The sequence below is a fragment of the Bufo gargarizans genome, chromosome 2, assembly GCF_014858855.1.
Source record: "Bufo gargarizans isolate SCDJY-AF-19 chromosome 2, ASM1485885v1, whole genome shotgun sequence".
NCBI classification, from domain to species: Eukaryota; Metazoa; Chordata; class Amphibia; order Anura; family Bufonidae; genus Bufo; species Bufo gargarizans.
The window spans coordinates 495333450-495354296 of record NC_058081.1 but is presented as its reverse complement, the minus strand read 5'-3'; the positions used below and the strand labels follow the sequence as shown (position 1 = coordinate 495354296).

Below are 20847 nucleotides of genomic sequence, written 5' to 3'. Positions count from 1 at the left end.
CTCCTATTGATTTATATCTATTATGGTCCATTCAGACGTCCGTAGTGTTTTGCGGTCCGTAAATTGCGGACCGCAAAACACTGACGCCGCACCTCGCCGGCACCATTAGAGGATTCCTATTCTTGTCTGCAGCTGCTGACAAAAATAGGACATGCTCTATTTTTGGGCGGAGCTGCGGACCGGAAATGCGGATGAGGACAGCACACTGTGTGCTGTCTGCATCTTTTCCGTCCCCAATGAAAATGAAAGGGTCCGCACCCATTCCACATAATTGCGGAACGGATCTGAACCCATTCTACGGACGTCTGAATGGACCCTTACTCAGATTTAGGTGATTCTGTTTAACTTTTCTGCCTCTTTCTCTGACACAGGTAAAGGTAGATAACCAGTACGACTTCCAGGATATGTCCAGCATCGTGGCCATGGCAAAAACCTACGTCACCTCCGAGCCCTTTATAGACTCCAAATACGACCTCCGCATCCAGAAAATTGGGAATAACTACAAGGCTTATATGTAAGTGTGACACTGTGTCAGTGTCACCCCTGCACTTCTCTGCATTCTACATGTTGTATCTGTCACAACCATGAATGAAGCAGTAAACCAAATGACTGACACCATTGTAATACACAGCAGGTGAACCTCTACTGCTCACTTATGGGACTGCCACCCAGCTTTTCCAAATCGAAAATCTGCCTAAATAACACATTTTTCACTGTCATATTGCTCCATAATAGAGCTCATGCACACAATTGTAATTGCATCCGTTTAGTTTTAGTTTTTGGGGGGGGGGGGGGTCATCCATGCGCCCCCATAGTTCGAGGTCCCGTAGGAGTAATTGGGGACCACATTGCCTGTGATACGCCTTTCCTAGACTCCTGAATGACAAATCTACCTAGTTACGCAGTGTTACATTCATGCCTCCCATACTGCTGCATAACTTAAAGGGGTTTCCCAGTACATAGGCTCCTGCTAGCAATTAATTAGTGGGAGTGCTAAATTTTGGGCCGCCATCAATCTGATATCAATGACCTATTGCTAGTCACACAGCTTTCCAAGACTCCAAGAGTGATTCTTCCATATTGCTGCATACTATATATTAAGCGGATTAGTCCAACTCAGAGCTACAATGACAGCCATATTGGCCATTACCCAACTTTCCCAAACAAAGATATCACTAGGGTGCATATAACGCGTCATTATTTCAGGCTGTCACTTTTCCTTCTCCACTAATGCCCTGCATACTTGGGTTGTAATTGTTTTACTGGAGGACACACCATATGGAGAATATTTCAGGGCTGCAGTAAAGGGTTAAGTCTGCAGTGGTTGTGTGAGATGAGGTCACTGAGCTTTCAGCAGGTTCCTGGATGCAGCGTTTGTTTAGTTAATGTATCTTCTGTCGTCATTTCGGAGACCCTGGACCGGGGTCCTTGCCCTGACTGCACAGATGGGATTACAGGAAGACAAGCTGCTGTGATGTGCCAGTGGCCAAATTACACCAAACATGTGGTGGCTGCGGGGAAAGTGATGGGGATCCCGGGATGTGGCGGGAGGAGTCCCTGCTGACACAGGTAAAGATTTTTTAAAAGGATAATATGCAGCGAGCCACAGGGGCGGTGTGGAGGATGGGAGTAGTAGTACTCACAGTTTGCATGTGCATTACCGCTCCATTCGTAAAATAACTGGAGGGTCCCCGATTCTTATGATCAGTGTGGTCCCAGCAGTCATATCACCAGTTATCATACATTCAAAATACATGTTTGTGGACAAACCCCTTTAATTATCCTCTACTGGTCCTAAATTACTGACTGCATTATTCTCCAGAGCTGATCAGCTACCTGTTTGCTGTTGGACAAGTACAGCGGCCTCTGCATAGTATACCAAGCCCAGCAACAGCCATTGTATTGCGGTTGTGCTTGGTATTGGAGCTCCATGCCATACACTTGAATGAACAAACAAATGCTATATGCAGCTGCACACTGTTCTATGCACAAAGACACATGCAAACACTAGAAACATTGATAAATGTAAGCTGCAACACTGCTATACTTACTAGTAGAAGCTCTTTGCATACATTTTTGATCAAAATTGTGTTGGGCCCATCTACCAGCAACAAGGTGGCTTCCAACAGATGGGACCTACACTATCAGACGTGACTCTCCTGGGCCTAGCCCTAAAAATTTCAGGGCAATGTAGAATTTAGCCATATTATACTCTGATTAAAAGCTCTGGCACATAGAGCTGTGTGCTGCTGCATATATAGGGATATTTATCAAAACTGGTGTAAAGGAAAACTGGATTAGTTGCCCATAGCAACCAGTCAGATTCCACCTTTCATCCGAAGGAGATCTGAAAAATAAAAGGTCGAATTTAATTGGTTGCTGTGGGCAACTGACCAAGTTTTCCTTTACACCAATTTAGAAAAATCTCCCCCATAGTGTTTGTTGCTTTTGCATTGCAGACGTTATTTCATATTGTTTGGAGGTGCAGGTCTAACTTTTGCATTGGACGTTTGGGGGAAGTGGCTGCCCCTTTTGGACTGTGCACTCCCACCTATCTGCCCAGAGCTTTTAATCAGAGTATATTATAGCTGAATTCTACATTGCCCTGAATTTTCTAGGCCTAGGCCCAGGAGAGGCATGTGTTAGAGTAGGTCACATCTTTTGGAAGCCACCTTGTCGCTGGTAGATGGGCCCTACACAATTTTGATTAAAAAAAAGTGTGCGAAGAGCTGCTAATTTTCATACAATAAGTATATTGGTATAAAAATTTACATTTATTCACGTTTTCAGTGTTTGCATGTGTCTTTGCTCATAGATCAGTGTGCTGCTACATATTAGGCCAGATTTAGGGAGTAGATTTTAGTTGAGGTGCACGGACTGCTGGATGCCGCTGGGCTATGATAAATCTCCCCCATATTTTGTTTGCTTTTGCATTGCAGCCGTAGTAGTATGCACCTGTACTTTATTTCATATTTTTGGGAGTTGCTGGTCTAATTTAGCTTTTTTGAATTATATACTTGAATGAGACTAAAGGACCATTCACGCGACCGTATGGTCGCCGTTCCCATGTTGTGGACCACAAATAGCAGTCCACAAAACATGGGCAGCTACCGTATGAACGGTGACAGTGCGGAGACAGCGATCGGAAGCCCAGGGAAACACTCGGAAGCCTTTTGGGTCCATGCCTCCGTTCCTCAAAAGATAGGACATGTTCTATCTTTTGCTGTATCTTGCAGATCTCAGACCCATTAAGTCAATGGGTCCGCACCGCAATACAGAGTTCACATAGCTGGTGCCCGTGTTTTGTGGACCACTATTTGTGGTCCCCAACACGGGCACGTCTACCATATGGTCGCATGACCACTGTGACCAGTGGTTGTAATGTCACAGGCCAAGAAAGAGGCCATAGCACTTGCCTTCCACCAACAGAGTGATGCCCCCCCCCCCCCCCCCAAAAAAAAGCCTTATCTTAGTTTAAACTGTTCCCTGTGTTTACTTCAAGTTTTCTTAAGTCTTTTATGATCATCCAATAATCTAAAATGTCTAATAATTTGTTTTAGCGGATTATAGGCTGTGTGCTGGCATCTTCCCCCCAATCCATCTCATGAGTGTGCAGAGTGTTATTCTTACTGTCACACTTATTAGCCGTCTGCACTCCTTGGAGCGACTTGTATGATTAATGGCTGCAGCCGGATGACCCTCACATTGTGTTGGTGCCCAGGGCACACAATGAAGCCATCACAGGCGGGCACAGGCCGGGGAGAACGTTCTTCTGGGAGATCCGCACATCAGGAAGTGCAGTGCACACACCTCGGGGGGAACTCAACGCCTTCACTTGGCTCCACTAACACTTGGAACAATACAGTGCTGTATGCGAGGCCTGGGACATGGTCTGAGGCCCGAGCCAATTGCCTTCGGCGCAATATAGGAGACGCTTATCCGAGGGAGAATAAAGCAGCAATGATGGGAATGTCAGCTGCGAGCCCCAGCTTCCTCCAGTCCTTTCACAGGAGCCGTGAATGGAATAGCAACAAGCTCTGCATGAGTAAGGGGTAAATGCTCACTGCAGGTGCAGCAACCCATGAGAGAGCGCCCAAACCCCCACCCCTAAAACGTGAAAATTCTTTTCAGCTGCTTTTAGTGCGATCTGATTCTGAGAAAGTTGGGTGGCAAACAAGATGGCTACCTTGGGGGGGGGGGGGGGTTAGCATAGAGTTGCTAATATATCACTAGAAGAAAGGGCAGATTTGCCATTCAGAAGTATGGGAAAGCTTAGTGACAACCCGCTCTCTAATGGCTTTCATATAGGTGTCAGTCATTTAGTTTGCTGCTTGCTGTCACTGAATAGGAACATTCTTGTTTACTTCCAGAGGCTGAAACCCTGGCTTACTTCTCACAGCTGAGGGTTTGTTACCATGCAATTGTATCCGGTCTAAGAGCTAAACAGCATTTGTCAAAATTCACATCTGTAACCTAAACTCACTAACATTTTCTGGTTTTTATGTCAGGCGCACATCAATTTCTGGAAACTGGAAAGCAAACACCGGCTCAGCCATGTTGGAACAGATAGCCATGACTGACAGGTGAGAACTGCTGAACCTGGAGTCATATGAATAAGGCCTCATGCACACGGCCGTTGTTTTGGTCCGCATCCGACCCGCCATTTTGGCGGCTCGGATGCGGACCCATTCACTTCAACGGGGCTGCAAAAGATGCGGACAGCACTCCGTGTGATGTCTGCATCCATTGCTTCGTTCCGTGGCCCCATTAAAAAAATATAACCTATCCTATTCTTGTCTGCGCTTTTAGGCATTTATATTGAAGGCTGTCCGTGCTGTTCCGCAAATTGCGGAACGTGCACGGACGCCATCCGTGTTTTGCGGACCGCAAAACACACCACGGTCATGTGCATGAGGCCTAAGTCTTATTTATATTTAGTCATAGACTACTAATTGCCAATTATGACTTAATGTAAATATATATTAAGCCCTGTACGTGTGTTAGGGTTCGTGTGTAATACTTTATATGAATAAGTCTAACCCCAAATTTAAACACCAAAATTCTGGTTTGATTAATTTAACATATGTCCTTAAGGCTACATTCACATGAACGCATTTTGTTTCCGTGTCTGTTTTTTTGCGGATAGGATGCAGACACATTCACTTCAATGGGCCCGCAAAAAAATGCAGACAGCACACCGTGTGCTATGCGCATCCATATGTCCATTCCCTAGCCCCGCAAAAAAAAAAAATATAGAACACGTCCTATTCTTGTCTGTTTTGCAGACAAGGATAGGCATTGTTACAATGGATCCGCAAAAAAACGGATGCCATACGGACGTCATCCTTTTTTTTTTGCGGATCCACAATTTGCGGACCGAAAAACACATACGGTCGTGTGAAAGTAGCCTAAAGGGGAGGAGTTCTAAAAGTTAAATGAAGACATACTTGCTGCTTGAATCCACCACTAGGGGGAGCTAACTGAACACATATTTATTATTAAAATAGGAACAGCATAAATCTATATGCAGTGAGCTCCCCCTAGTGGTGGCTGCAGGCAGACAGAATTGTATAATTTAACTCTATGGCTGTCTGAAATAAAGCACTTTATTAGTCACATTCCAATAAGAGTAAAGAGGAAATGTTGTGTAATAGTCACCTGACTTGGTCCAGCAAAAGCCAAAGAATTGACAACCTACAGATAAGTGATTCGCTACTTCACCAAGTGCCATAGAAGATAATTTATAGTGGAACTCCCCTTTAAAAAATTCAGCATTTGCCATGAATCCTCGTACATGTGATTTTCCTGCAGATTATTTGCTGTCCTTTGATGTATCTACATGAATTCCACTGTTTCAGGTACCGGTTGTGGGTGGACAACTGCGCTGAGATGTTCGGAGGTTTAGACATTTGCGCTGTTAAAGCAGTGCATAGCAAAGATGACAAAGATTATATCATCGAGGTGAGTCACAGAAATTATCTCCTAGAATCCTCCACAATCACAGCATCAAAGCAGACATATCCCCTATGGTACAGCAGCGCTTGCAGAGTGCAACAAGTGGATGGAGACCACGAGAGTCCAGCATCGTAAAATAATACAAGACAAGCGTCAGTCTGTCAGGTCCTGTAAGGCCGGTGAAACCTGACCCCTGAACAATTCTAGGTGATGAGATCAACTATAATCCTATAGGTGCGCTGTGCCGAGTATCGCAGTGTTATCCTGTTCAAGCGCATAGAACAACCCTGCAATACTCTGCACAGCCGCTTCTTGTATGTACGGTGTGCTTGGTGTAGGGAGCAATGTGAACAATGACCAGATCCAGCAGACCTGCAGGGGTGCTGAGTCTGACCCCCAATAATGTAATATTGATGGTCATCCTAATATCGAAATCACAGATAACAACAGACTAGGACTCTGCAGGACCTTTAAAGGGAATCTGTCACCTGCTTTTACCATTTTAAGCTGGCACCATCGCTATGTTGACTAAAGTACCTTATTTCCAGCCGTCTTCTTTTCACTTATTTTCGTTTGGTAGTTTTGATATAAAAGCGATTTTTATGTTATGCTAATTAGGGTCCAAGGTGCCCAGAGGGGCGTTTTTTTCACTCTCCTGTGCCCAGTGACGCCCCCCTGCAGTGCCCAAGAACGCCTCCTGATCATCAAAACACCTCCCACAGCCCGGCAAACGATTCCGGCCCCTCCCCACGTCATAGTCTACCTTATAGAAATGCCCCGTCCTTCTTCCTGTCTGCAGCCAGAAAACTTGCGCCTGCGGGATCATCAACCTCAACAGCCTCAAAAGTCTCACTGGGCATGCGCCGAGCCCAGTGATGTGACCTGAGCGCTGTTGCCCTCAGGACGTTGATGATGGGAGGCGGGAGGTGTTTTGATGACCAGGAGGCGTTCTTGGGCACTGCAGGGGGCGTCACTGGGCACTGGAGAGTGAAAAAAACGCCCCTCTGGGCACCTTGGACCCTAATTAGCATAACATAAAAATCGCTTTTATATCAAAACTACCAAACGAAAATAAGTAAAAAGAAGACTGCTAGAAATAAGGTACTTTAGTCAACATAGCGATGGTGCCAGCTTAAAATGGTAAAAGCAGGTGACAGATTCCCTTTAAAGGAATTTAAAGAGGTTTCCTGGCAGGTAAGGGTAGGCCATCAATATCTGTTCTGACTCTATACAAACTATTGGTTGGTTTACTTTGAGACAGATATTTACCACTATTTTGGTGCAAAATGATGCAGCTTAGGTCCTTCCCCCTTTCCTGTGAAACTTCACCTCCTTTCAGCTAAACCCTGCTCCTTGTGGAGCTTTCAGATTGTTGGGGGTCAAAAAAAGTAAATAAAAGAAATCCTAGATGCACCAATCTGCACCACATTTTAGTTAGATTTTGGCACAGACACAATAGTAACATTAGTAAATCCGGGTAATTGCGACTTTGCTTGGTATTTCAGCTCAATCCCATTCAGTTGAATAGGACTGAGAGGACTTAGTGGCAGAAGGGTCATGGGATGGATGAAGATGACATCACAAACCGAGGAAGAGGAAAATGCCTTAATGGCACAAGGAGTCTTATAATCCAGGCAACGCTCCTCTGGAATTCTGGGAATAGGGTATTTAAATGAGCTCTTAGGGTCCATTCATACGTCCGCAATTCTGTTCCGCATTTGGCGAAACGGAATTGCGGACCCATTCAGTTCTATGGGGCCGCACAATGTGCTGCCCGGATCCGGAAATGCGGACCTGCACTTCTGGGTCTGCAATTCTGTTCCCCCAAAAAATAGAACATGTCCTATTCTTGTCCGCAATTGCAGACAAGATTAGGCATTTTCTATTAAGTGCCGGCAACGTGCGGTCCTCAAAATGCGGAACCCACATTGCCGGTGTCCATGTTTTGCGGACGTGTGAATGGACCCTTAAGGAGATTGTCAGGTCCCAAAATCAAAATTCTTTTTATGTGCTCCTAACACCCCCCACACATATGCCCCCAATACCTGTTTTTCATGTCTGAGCCTTCCTTCCACCCTGGAAGACATTATCCTGGCAGATCTGTTTACTTTCTCCCCTTCTTGTTTTGCTGAATACATAACTTTATTGATACACCAGCCTGGCTGCACTGCACAGTGATGAGTCACAGGCTGGCCACGCCCCCACTCTGCTCTGCCTGCAGCAGCTACTTCCTCTATAACTCCTGTGTCCATCTTTCTACACCCAGACATGATTCTACTTCTCACCCAGTGTCTAAATCCCATCACTGACCGTCCACAGGCTCTGCCCTCACATGTGTATCTAATCCTATCCTGTGTGATACAGCCTGCTGAGCTGTGTATCTAATCCCATCACTGACAGTCCACAGGCTCTTCCCTCACCATCTCCAGAGTGTAATAAACATCTGGAATCGGCAAGCACATCCAGACACATCTGTATCTAATCCTAACATGTATGTGTGCCTGATACACAGCCTGTTGTGTGCGATACTTCCCGCTGAAGTGTGTATCTAATCCCATCTTCAATGATACAGCCTGCTGAGCTGTGTATCTAATCCCATTTTGCATGATACAGCCTGCTGAGCTGCGTATCTAAATTCTTATGCACACTACCGTAACCATTTTGTGGTCTGCTAGACGCAGATCCGCTAAATAAGGTTACTGTCCGTGTGCGACCCCCATTTTTTTTGCAGTCCCATTGATTTCTATGGGTTTTAGATCTGCATTATGAGAGGACCAGAATAAGACATGTTTTTTTTTTTTTCCAGAACTGACATACGGATGCGGAAAACACATGGACTTCATCAGTGTGTTTTCCACATCCATATATCAGTACAGCAAAAGATAGAACATGTCTTATTCTGGTCCTCATGCAGTACGCAGCCCTGCAGGGTGAGGCGAATGGTGAGGTCACAGGGGTAGTTACTAACCGAGGGTGGTTATAGTACTCACAGTCTTTTATATACCCTGGGCAGATGTACAGCAGTGATGGAGAGGCTGGCACAGGGGTCCTCTGGGGCACTCTGTGTATAGGGACCAGGCCGGATGGTAAGTGAGGTGCCCTGGATGTTGCAGGTTTTGTTTAATGTGCCGGTGGCAAGATTCCTTTAAATTCATGACGCCAGTGCCGGTAACGGTGGCACACCGATTGATGGTAGTAATAATGGAGGAACACGATGTTGTGGTGAACCAAAACTTCCTTTTACTGGAACAATTAACTATTTACAGTCTTTTGGCAAAGTTCCATATGTCAGCAGAAGTCACAAGCAGGCTTATACAAATGGCAGGCACAGTGTTCTTGCAAAATACTCAGAGGGTTAAACACTTACAGATCAGGCTGCACTTTTCCTCAGAATCCTGTCTGTCTTTATCCCAAGGCCCATATGCCCTATTTCTGGCTTTATCTTTGGTTAGGGAAACTTCCTCAAGTATATATCTCCTTGCTTTCAAATATATCCTTCTGCCCTTCAGCTCTCAGGTTGGCTGGAAACGCTTTTGCTCTGCTCTGGTTATAGGAACTTCAGGTTTCTCAGGAGGTAACCTCTTCTCCTGGTGGCAAACTAGAAGCCTGGGCTGTCTAGCTGCATGTCAGGAGGTAGCCTTCAGCTCCTCTTTGGCTAAAGTGCCCACTCTCTTCTGGCTCTACACAGACTCCTGACTCTACACTACTTCCCTGAACAGGACCTGACTATTTATACTAGGGGTTCCCTAGCTTCCTCTACTGTCTAGGAGGAGGAACTACACCCTAACAGGCCTGATACACAGATAACAGGAAGAACACATACAAACATCATATAAAATACAATGACCAATAACATGGCCACATTGACCCTTGTGTAGTGCCCACAATTACCTAGTGGGACACTACACTCATAATGCAGATCTAAAACCCATTGAACTTAATGGCTCTGTAAAAAAATGCACATCTCACACAGGCAGTATCCTTATTTAGCAGATCTGCTACTTGGAGAAAGCAGAACGGATACGCTCCTGTGCTTGAGGCCTAATCCTATCTTTTTTGGTCCTGACTGCTGAAGGGTTTATCTTGGGCCATTATATGTGATACACGTGAGAAAAGACCATGATCAGCCTGGGAAACACGGTCCGCGTGTCGCCACACCTCCCAGGCCGACCGCACTCTCCTGACCGAACTGACGATATGACAGTAATATATGATACAGCCAGTCTCTTATCTGGTCAGGGGAGCCGAGGTTGGCCTGGAAATTGTGGCTGACACATGGACTGAGACATGGATTCCTGGGCCGATCACAGTAGTTTGCACGATCCCTATCACTCATACTGAGCTGCCATAAGAGTGTCATCCACAGTGCCCCCATAACAGTTTCATCCACAGTGTCCCCATAACAGTGACATCTAGAGCACCCCCATAACAGTGACATCCAGTGCTCTCAAACAGTGACATCCACAAATCCCCCATAACAGTGACATCCACAGTGCCCCTATAACAGTGACCTCCACAGTGTCCCATAACAGTGACATCCACAGTGCTTCCATAACCGTGGCATCCACAGTGCCCCCATAACAGTGACATCCACAGTGCTTCCATAACCGTGGCATCCACAGTGCCCCCATAACAGTGACCTCCACAGTGTCCCATAACAGTGACATCCACAGTGCTTCCATAACCGTGACATCCACAGTGACCTCCACAGTGGCCCATAACAGTGCCCCCATGTGCCATACCCATTGGACAACATCACAGTGCTTACGGACACATCCCACTGCTAACAACGAGTTGTCAATTTATTCATGGATTTTGAAGAGGAATAATCGAGGAACAACCCAACTCACAGTTCTCAGAAGAGATGCTCTAGAACTGTTATTTCAAGAAGAAATTATGTATTTATAAATCCAACTCTTAGTGATGTCTTTTGTGGGAAAATGAGGCCCCAAGAAACAAAGTAGGCCCTACTTCCCGCCATTTTTAGGCTGTGCTTGAAATTTTACTCTGTATAATACCACAATGTAATGCCAAGATGATACTGCCATATACAGCCCCCACAATACTACTGTATAGTGCCCAAATAAGATGCAGTATCCAAATAATACTTCCTTAACCACCTCCGGACCGCCTAACGCACATGTGCGTTCCGGAGGTGGCAGGCTGGCGCACAGTCACGCATATACGCGTCATCTCGCGAGACGCGAGATGACGCGAGTATGCGCCCCCGAGTGCGCAGTTCGCGCCGGCATTTCTTCGAGAAGTATTTCGTCAGCAACCTGCCAGCCAATGATCGTGGCTGGCAGGTTGCTGATTTTTAAAAAAGCCAATGAAAGTGCCAGATATCAGATCATATTAGTAAATATGATCTGATATATGGCTGCCTGCTCCTCTGCTGGTTCTTTTCGTCGGTTGGATCCAGCAGAGGAGCAGGCTTCACAGTGAGTACACCAAACACTACACTATAGCCCCTGATCACCCCCCTGAACCCCAATTAACTCTTTGATCACCCCTTTGATCACCCCTGTCAATCACAAGTGAAAAGAAAAAAGTGATCAGTGCAAACTGTCACTTTTTTTTTTCACTGTTATTGACCGTTAGGTTTTAGGTATAGTTTAGGTCCCTTGGTTAGGTAGTTAGCGATCAGTTAGCGCCCAGCCCACCGCACCGCAGTCCGTTATTCGCTGATTAGCGTATCGCTAATCAGCATTTGTACTTTTATAGTATCTGAAAGTGATCAAAACTGATCACGGTCAGATCTATAATAGTACTAGTGTCACTTTAGTTCGCCCTCCACCCAAAACGCAGTGTTTGCCCGATCAGGCCTGATCGGTCGCCCACACGTGCGTTCGCCCACACCCGCCCCACCGCAGTGACAAAAAAAAAACTTTTTTTTGATCACTGCACATTCACTTTACACGCACTGCGGCGATAAAAAAATCAGTTTTGATATTTTTTATCAACCGCAGCGGCCTCCGGTACTTCGCTAGCCTCCCCTTTGTAAGACAGGCTTGCTTTTTTTTTCTTGGGTAGTCTCAGGGAATACCCCTAAATTTAGTTGCCCACATGTCTAACAGGGGGTATTCCTCTGAAGAGGCCTACAGGCTTCTGACCCAGTCGGATGAGGAGTGGGAACCCTCATCTGATGAATCCAGCGGGTCAGAATACGAACCTGTAGAAAGCAGTGGCTCTCTGACCCAAAGTTCGGACGAGGAGGCTGAGGTCCCTGATACCACCAGGCGTACCCGGCCCCGTGTCGCTAGACCGCAGGTTGCGCAGGATCCGCTTCAAGAGCAGCAGAGTGGGGCTGGTGCTGTCGGATTACGTGGTGAGGCATACACCAGCAGCCCAGCCCTCCCTGGACCTAGTACCAGCACTGCCGTACAACCTGGTGAAGTAGCGAGCACCAGAAGGGCAGTTGAAGCTGGTACGGTGGCACGTGCAGTAGTGACCCCGTCGCAGCCACCGCAAAGACGTGCCCGTAGAGCCCCTAGAATCCCAGAGGTGCTGGCAAACCCTGATTGGCAGTCCCCAACTTCAGCCGCACCTGTAGTTTTCCCTTTCACTGCCCAGTCTGGAGTTCGGGTTGAGACGGCTCAGATCGGTTCGGCCCTGGGATTTTTTGAGCTGTTCTTGACTGCGGAGCTTTTAGACATAGTTGTGGCCGAAACAAACAGGTATGCCACACAATTTATCACCGCTAACCCGGGAAGCTTTTATGCCCAGCCTTTCCGGTGGAAACCAGTCCAAGTTTCCGAACTTAAAACTTTTCTGGGCCTCCTCCTCAACATGGGCCTGACAAAAAAGCATGAATTGCGGTCATATTGGTCCACGAACCCAATTCATCACATGCCCATGTTCTCTGCTGCCATGTCCAGGGCACGTTTTGAGGCCATCCTGCGGTTCCTGCACTTTAGTGACAACACCGCCTCCCGTCCCAGGGGCCACCCTGCTTTTGACCGGCTCCACAAAATTCGGCCCCTCATAGACCATTTCAACCAGAAATTTGCAGATATTTATACCCCAGAGCAAAACATCTGCATAGACGAGTCCCTGATACATTTTACCGGGCGCCTTGGCTTCAAACAATACATCCCAAGCAAGCGCTCCCGGTATGGGGTCAAATTGTATAAGCTCTGTGAAAGGGCCACAGGCTATACCCAGAAATTTCGGGTCTATGAGGGAAAAGATCAGACCCTGGAGCCGGTCGGTTGCCCTGACTACCTGGGGAGCAGTGGGAAGACAGTTTGGGACTTGGTGTCACCCTTATTCGGCAAGGGGTACCATCTTTATGTGGACAATTTTTACACAAGTGTGGCCCTCTTTAGGCATTTGTTTCTAGAACGGATTGGCGCCTGTGGTACCGCGCGAACTAGTCGCGCGGGCTTCCCCCAACGGCTCGTTACCACCCGTCTTGCAAGGGGGCAGAGGGCCGCACTGTGTAACGAAGAACTGCTCGCGGTGAAATGGAGAGACAAGCGTGACGTTTACATGCTCTCCTCCATTCACGCAGACACGACAATACAAATTGAGCGAGCAACCCGTGTCATTGAAAAGCCCCTCTCAGTCCACGACTATAACCTCCACATGGGAGGGGTCGACTTCAATGACCAGATGTTGTCTCCGTATTTAGTTTCCCGACGCACCAGACGCTGGTATAAGAAGGTGTCTGTATATTTAATTCAATTGGCTCTGTACAATAGTTTTGTTCTCTACAGTAAGGCTGGGAGAACTGGATCCTTCCTCAAATTTCAGGAAGAGATCATCGAGAACCTCCTGTATCCAGGAGGTTCCGTGGCCCCAACCACCAGTGTAGTTAGCCGTCTACACGAGCGACATTTCCCCAATGTCGTTCCTGGTACCTCAACCCAACAGTCACCCCGAAAAAGATGTCGTGTCTGTAGCAGGAGTGGAATAAGGCGTGACACCCGCTATTTCTGTCCTGACTGTCCGGACCACCCTGCCCTATGCTTTGGAGAGTGTTTCCGGAAGTACCACTCACAGGTACACTATTAGCATAGGGATCATCTCACCAGGACAGGCACACAGGGCTATTAGGGCCCATTCACTCACTGCTGCTGCAAACGTCTCCTTTCACATGGGACAAAGTGCATAACGCACTTCGCCACATCTTTGGGCGATTTGCGCTTTGCACATTGACCCATGGGGAAGGAGAGGTTTGTTCTATAAAGGTAAAAAAACAAAAAACAAAACAAAAAAAAAACAGGTAAGCAAACAGGTTAATGTTTAGTTCCAAAAGTTAAAGTTACATGTTCTGTTCCAAAGTTAATAAAATTATTGCGTTGTGGCCTGGTTTTTTCTTTTTTTTTTTTTTTTGTTTTTTTACCTTCCAGGTGGACCAACCGATCTACTAGCTGCAGCACCGATGTGCATTCTGACAGAAGCATTGCGCTGCTGTCAGATTACACGCAAGTCGGTGTATGCGGCGCTGCAAGACGGGATTTTCTCCTCTGCAGTGACAGATACGTTTGCCGAGGCATACGAGCTGAGGAGGAGGCGGCGTTCCTATGCTTTGGCAAACACTTTGTGTATATATATATATATATATATATATAAAAAAAAAAAAATCCCGGCAATGATTTATTCATCCACATCGATTGATGCGAATGGAGAAATCTGGTTTGCCAGGGCATACGAGCTAAGTGGGTATGGATGTAGGGCGGAGCTCCTATGTCCTGGCAGACGCCTTTCCCCTCCATTTTTTTTTTTTGGCAGAGATTTTTTCATCCACATTGATCGATGCGAATGAAGAAATCTGTGCCGTTCATTTTTTTCTTTCAGCCCAGAGGCTGAACGGAAAAAAAAATCTCATTACCTGTATGCTCAATATAAGGAGAATAGCAGAAACTCCTAATGCTGGCCATACATGTAATGATTGCGGAGACCCTCAAATGCCAGGGCAGTACAAACACCCCACAACTGACCCCATTTTGGAAAGAAGACACCCCAAGGTATTTGCTGAGGGGCATATTGAGTCCATGAAAGATTTACATTTTTGTCCAAAGTTAGCGGAAAGTGAGACTTTGTGAGAAAAAACAAAAAAAAATCAATTTCCGCTAACTTATGCAAAAAAAAAAAAAAATTCTATGAACTTGCCAGGCCCCTCATTGGATACCTTGGGGTGTCTTCTTTCCAAAGTGGGGTCACATGTGGGGTATTTATACTGCCCTGGCTTTTTAGGGGCCCTAAAGCGTGAGAAGAAGTCTGGGATCCAAATGTCTAAAAATGCCCTCCTAAAAGGAATTTGGGCCCCTTTGCGCATCTAGGCTGCAAAAAAGTGTGACACATCTGGTATCGCCGTACTCAGAAGAAGTTGGGGAATGTGTTTTGGGGTGTCATTTTACATATACCCATGCTGGGTGAGATAAATATCTTGGTCAAATGCCAACTTTGTATAAAAAAATGGGAAAAGTTGTCTTTTGCCAACATATTTCTCTCACCCAGCATGGGTATATGTAAAATGGCACCCCAAAACACATTCCCCAACTTCTCCTGAGTACGGCGATACCAGATGTGTGACACTTTTTTGATGCCAAGGTGGGCAAAGGGGCACATATTCCAAAGTGCACCTTTCGGATTTTGCAGGCCATTTTTTACACATTTTGATTGCAAAGTACTTCTCACACATATGGGCCCCTAAATTGCCAGGGCAGTATAACTACCCCACAAGTGACCCCATTTTGGAAAGAAGACACCCCAAGGTATTCTGTGAGGGGCATGGTGAGTTCCTAGAATTTTTTATTTTTTGTCGCAAGTTAGTGGAATATGAGACTTTGTAAGAAAAAAAAAACAAAAAACATCATCATTTTCCGCTAACTTGTGACAAAAAATAAAAAGTTCTATGAACTCACTATGCCCATCAGCGAATACCTTAGGGTGTCTACTTTCCGAAATGGGGTCATTTGTGGGGGTTTTCTACTGTCTGGGCATTGTAGAACCTCAGGAAACATGACAGGTGCTCAGAAAATCAGAGCCGTTTCAAAAAGCGGAAATTCACATTTTTGTACCATAGTTTGTAAATGCTATAACTTTTACCCAAACCATTTTTTTTTTGCCCAAACATTTTTTTTTTATCAAAGACATGTAGAACTATAAATTTAGCGAAAAATTTATATATGGATGTCGTTTTTTTTGCAAAATTTCACAGCTGAAAGTGAAAAATGTCATTTTTTTGCAAAAAAATCGTTACATTTTGATTAATAACAAAAAAAGTAAAAATGTCAGCAGCAATAAAATACCACCAAATGAAAGCTCCATTAGTGAGAAGAAAAGGAGGTAAAATTCATTTGGGTGGTAAGTTGCATGACCGAGCGATAAACGGTGAAAGGAGTGTAGTGCCGAAGTGTAAAAAGTGGCCTGGTCATGAAGGGGGTTTCACCTAGCGGGGCTGAAGTGGTTAAATATACCACATAATACTGCCATATAGTGGCCAAATAATACTCCCTTAAACAGCCCACATAATCCTGCCATATGGTTCTCACATAATAATACCATCGAGCTTTTCTAAATAATACTGGCTGGTTTGAGTTAGTTCTGTGGTCGCCCCAAATTCACTGAGCAACTTATTAGGCATTTCTCCTCCTTACACCACTTCACGCTGCATCATAGTGAGATCACACCAAGACAAACACCAGATATTAAGTGGGGGGACTGGAATTCTGTGATCCTTTTCCTTTAACTCGTGTCACCTGAGGACATGGGAGAGGGTCACTATTTTTGGTCACTGTATGACGCTCTTCATGGGGAATGCTGATGACTGCACCAGATGCTCTGGCAGATTATGGGTCACGATGTCACTGTCATGTACAGTTAATGAGCCATCCGCATACATTGTCACCTCCGACCTTTCCTCATTCCTGTGTAGATTATTATTACTGAAAAGTAATTGAAGGGACTGTACAGAATTCTAATAAAAGATTCCCCCCCCCCCCCCGAGAAACAGTGCCACCTGTCTCAATTTGACCATGTCTGGTATTGCAGCTCATCATCATTCCTGTGAAGAGGACAATACCAGTACTAATAGTATCATGTAATGTTGAAAGGAACCTGCCAAAATACAGACTACATAGCTCCAATTCATACATCTGTCTTCATTATTTTTTTTTATTATTTCTCTGTTTCACTTCATAATCTGTGGCATACCGTCAATGGAGTCGGACCATATCACTGCTACAGAATCATGGGGCGGGGGCTAGCATTGAACTCTTTCTGATGTAAAAACACTTGCATTTTGCATGCGCAGAGGATTGCAGTTTCCTTTTCAGTCCATTGTAACTGCATAAATTCTTATGCACGGAGCTCCCTCTAGTGGTGGCTGCAGGCAGCCAGGTTTGTAATAGAAGGGAAGCAGGAGATTTATCAATGTATTTATTGTCTGGCGTGAATACATTGAGAAATATGGTGGTCAGAATGAGCACCATATTTATGAAGCACCTAAAGTGGTTGTGGCCAAGTATGACTTTTTTATAAAACTTTTCTTTGCTTATAAAAAAAAATTCAGTAGAGCGTTGCACTTTGCATTATGCATTTTCTGGCAGTGACTGAAACATGTGTTGTGTACTGCGAAACTAAGTGGGGGCAGGGGGGGCCCCTACTAAGTTTTGCCATGGGGCCCTATGAAATCTGTGTACTCCTCTGTTTGTAAGACATCAACAAGCAGGGTAGCTGCTAGTAATGTATTTTGCTTCCATCCTAATTATGGGTTGTGTGAATATCTAGGACAGCCAGCTAGGCATATTAACATCTGAGTACATAATTAATATATCATACATGCTTATTAATAAATCTGCATCTAAACTGTCTGATAATCAGCTAGCTATTTAATACCTGCATGGATGTTCATGAGTTAAAGGGGCTGGCCACTATATAAGTACTTTACACAACATTGTAAAGAGACAGGGTAAAAATGAGTTTCCAAATATACTTTATTTAAAAAATCTGTCTGCTAATCTTTTTATAATAAGCCACGTCTCCTGAGCCCCGCTCTGCATGCAGCCAGTTCGTCCATGGCTGCACACAACATGGAGGACCTTTAGAGAAAGCTCGTCCATGCATTTATTGTAACTACACGTTTGGTATCATCACGTCCGTAATGCCATAATGACCTGATCTATAAAAGGATCACGTTACTTTCCTCGCACGGTGAACGCCATAAAAAAAAAAAAAAAGGAAAAACTATGATGGAATTAAAATGTTTCCCACCTCACTTACCAAAAAAGGTATTAAAAGTGATTAAAAAAAGTCGTATGTACCCCAAAATAGTACCAATCAAACCGTCACCTCATCCAAAAGAAAATGACCCCCCCACAAGAGACAATCATCCAAAAAATGAGTCCGTATCGACTTGCTCTTTAAAAATATCACACACTCTTCCCCCAAAAGGTAAATACCGTAAATAAAATTAAGTGTGCCAAAACAGCCAATTTTATTGGTCTATTTGCCCAATAAAGTGTAATATTGAATGATCAAAAAATATGATGTACCCAAAATTGGGACCAATGAAAATGTCAACGCTTACCGCAAAAAATGAGCCCCTGCACAAGACGATCGTCATAAAAATAGAAAAAATATCTTTCAGAAAATGACACAAAAACATGATTTTTTCAAAAATGCTTTATTATGTAAAACTGAAACATAGAAAGTAGACATATTTGATATCATCGTGTCCGTAACAACCTGCTCTATAAAAATAGCATATGATCTAACCTGTCAGATGAACACTGTAAGAAAAAAAAAAAAAAATAAAAATATAATATTATATATATATATATATATATATATATACTGCATTTTTGGTTACCTTGTCTAATAAAAAAAAGCGTAATATAAAGCCATCAAAAAGTCATATGTACCCCAAAATAGTACCAATAAAACCATCATCTCATCCTGCCAAAAAATGAGCCCCTACATAAGACAATTGCCCCCCCCAAAAAAAAAATTGTCTTTCAGAAAAAGGATGCACTAAAACATGACATTTTTTTCAAAAATGCTTTCATTGTGTAAAACTTTTTTTTTTTTAAAGTAGACATATTAGGTATTGCTGCATTTGTAACGACCTGCTCTATAAAAATATCACATGGTCTAGGCCCCCAGATGAATGGCGTCAAAACAATAAAATAAAAACTGTGTCAAAACGACCAATTTTTTGGGTCATCTTGACCCATAAAGAGTAATATTGAATGATCCAAAAATCGTCTGTACTCAAAAATTGTACCAATTAGAACATCAACTCCTCTGAAGATGCTTGCTGTGATGCATGCTGGGATTTTTACTTTCATTTTGAAGCTGCCCCACCCACACAGCCTGTCATCTATGGGAGCATGATATGCTGAACACATTCAAAAAATTATATGTACACAGTATATCTCTCATGATACAAATACCTTGTGGCTTTAGTTATCATCTGGGACCCTTTTCTTTTATTTTTTATGCATATGGTAGCCAACCCCTTTAATTAATTAGTGGGGCTGCCGGAGGTATTAGCGTTGCTTTGCCAGTCAGACTTACAGCCTATTGCCAGCATGATGCGATTGTGAACTCAACAAGTTCTACGAGCAGCAGATCTGTCACCAGCAACTTGCTGACAGTTTCCACGCTCATCATATTTTGGGAATAGGCAAACTAAGATGGTCTATAGAACTAGCCATGTGACAGTTTTCACTCCCAGTTGGTTAAAGTTGTAACTTTTCTTTAGTAATCAATGTCCATCTTCTGCTCTCCAGGTAATGGACAGCTCCATGCCACTGATCGGAGAACACGTGGAGGAAGATCGCCAACTTGTGGCGGATCTTGTGGTGGCTAAAATGACGCAGCACGTCCATATGAAATCCCCAACAGCCCCAGTTCCGAGAAACCAGGTATATTCTGGAAATAGTTCAGACAGTGTCACAGAGACCCAAATCACCATCCACTTCAATGTCCACACATAACTTCCATGGGTTATTGAAAACAGGCAGGATGTTCTGTAGATTTTGATGTGTTTGGTGATTCAGATTCATGGGGGAACCTGGATAACTCTGCAGCTCACAGAAATCAGAAGGAGAAGTATCAGTAGTGCAGCCTCTGGCTTTGGCCTGTAATTTCAAGTGATCATATCTCAGCCTAGGACCAGTGACCATGAGAAACACCATTTATTCTCTTCTAGCCACAACAGGTGCAGCCGCAGGCAGTCAAACCACAGATGCAGCCCCAGCCGGGTCCACCAGGCGTGGGGGGTACTCCGACTTCAGCTCAATCAAGGCCTTCCCCACAAGGTAAACTTTAAGGATATGTTCAGTCATACAGGATTTTGAACATCAAAATCCTGAACGTATTAAAGCGGTTTTCCGAAATTTTGATACTGATGACCTATCCTCACAATAGAAAAAATATGGGGGATTCAGCCCGCACAACCCCTAGCAGGTGCAGATTGCTATGGCGAAATACAGATACAAACGCAAAAACACAAAATGCAATCGCACACTGCAACCAGCACTCTGCCCTGCCTTTATGCCGGATGTTGAATAAGGCATTGGTGTACATTTTGGCCAAAGCGTAATAAGCCACTCACCACGTCAAGGTCGCCTTAATGAGTGGTCCCTAACACTAGTTCCTATCTTTTATGGGCCATGACAGCCACACAAAGTCCAGGGAGCGCAGGTACAGCAAGCACGCCAGGCACACTCTGCTTTTATCCCCGTCCGGTGCAATTACAGCTTTCATCGGATCCAGGGATGCAAGTACCAACATGCATGCTGAGCCCACGTCATGGGCCATAAAAGGTAGGAACTAGTGTTAGGGACCACTCATTAAGGCGACCTTGACGTGGTGAGTGGCTTATTACACTTTGGCCAAAATGTACACCAATGCCTTATTCAACATCCAGCATAAAGG

At 44.7% G+C, this 20847-nt stretch overlaps 1 protein-coding gene across 2 annotated transcripts in view; it reads left to right on the top strand.

Moving 5' to 3' along the window:
* Positions 1–20847, top strand: part of SYN3 (synapsin III) — a 333478-nt gene that overhangs the window by 306076 nt on the left and 6555 nt on the right. For both annotated transcript variants that reach the window (XM_044281210.1, XM_044281211.1), the window contains 5 exons: positions 372–514; positions 4509–4583; positions 5859–5961; positions 19698–19832; positions 20120–20228. In XM_044281210.1, coding sequence (XP_044137145.1) covers positions 372–514; positions 4509–4583; positions 5859–5961; positions 19698–19832; positions 20120–20228 — 565 coding nt within the window. The remainder of the gene's footprint in view (positions 1–371; positions 515–4508; positions 4584–5858; positions 5962–19697; positions 19833–20119; positions 20229–20847) is intronic.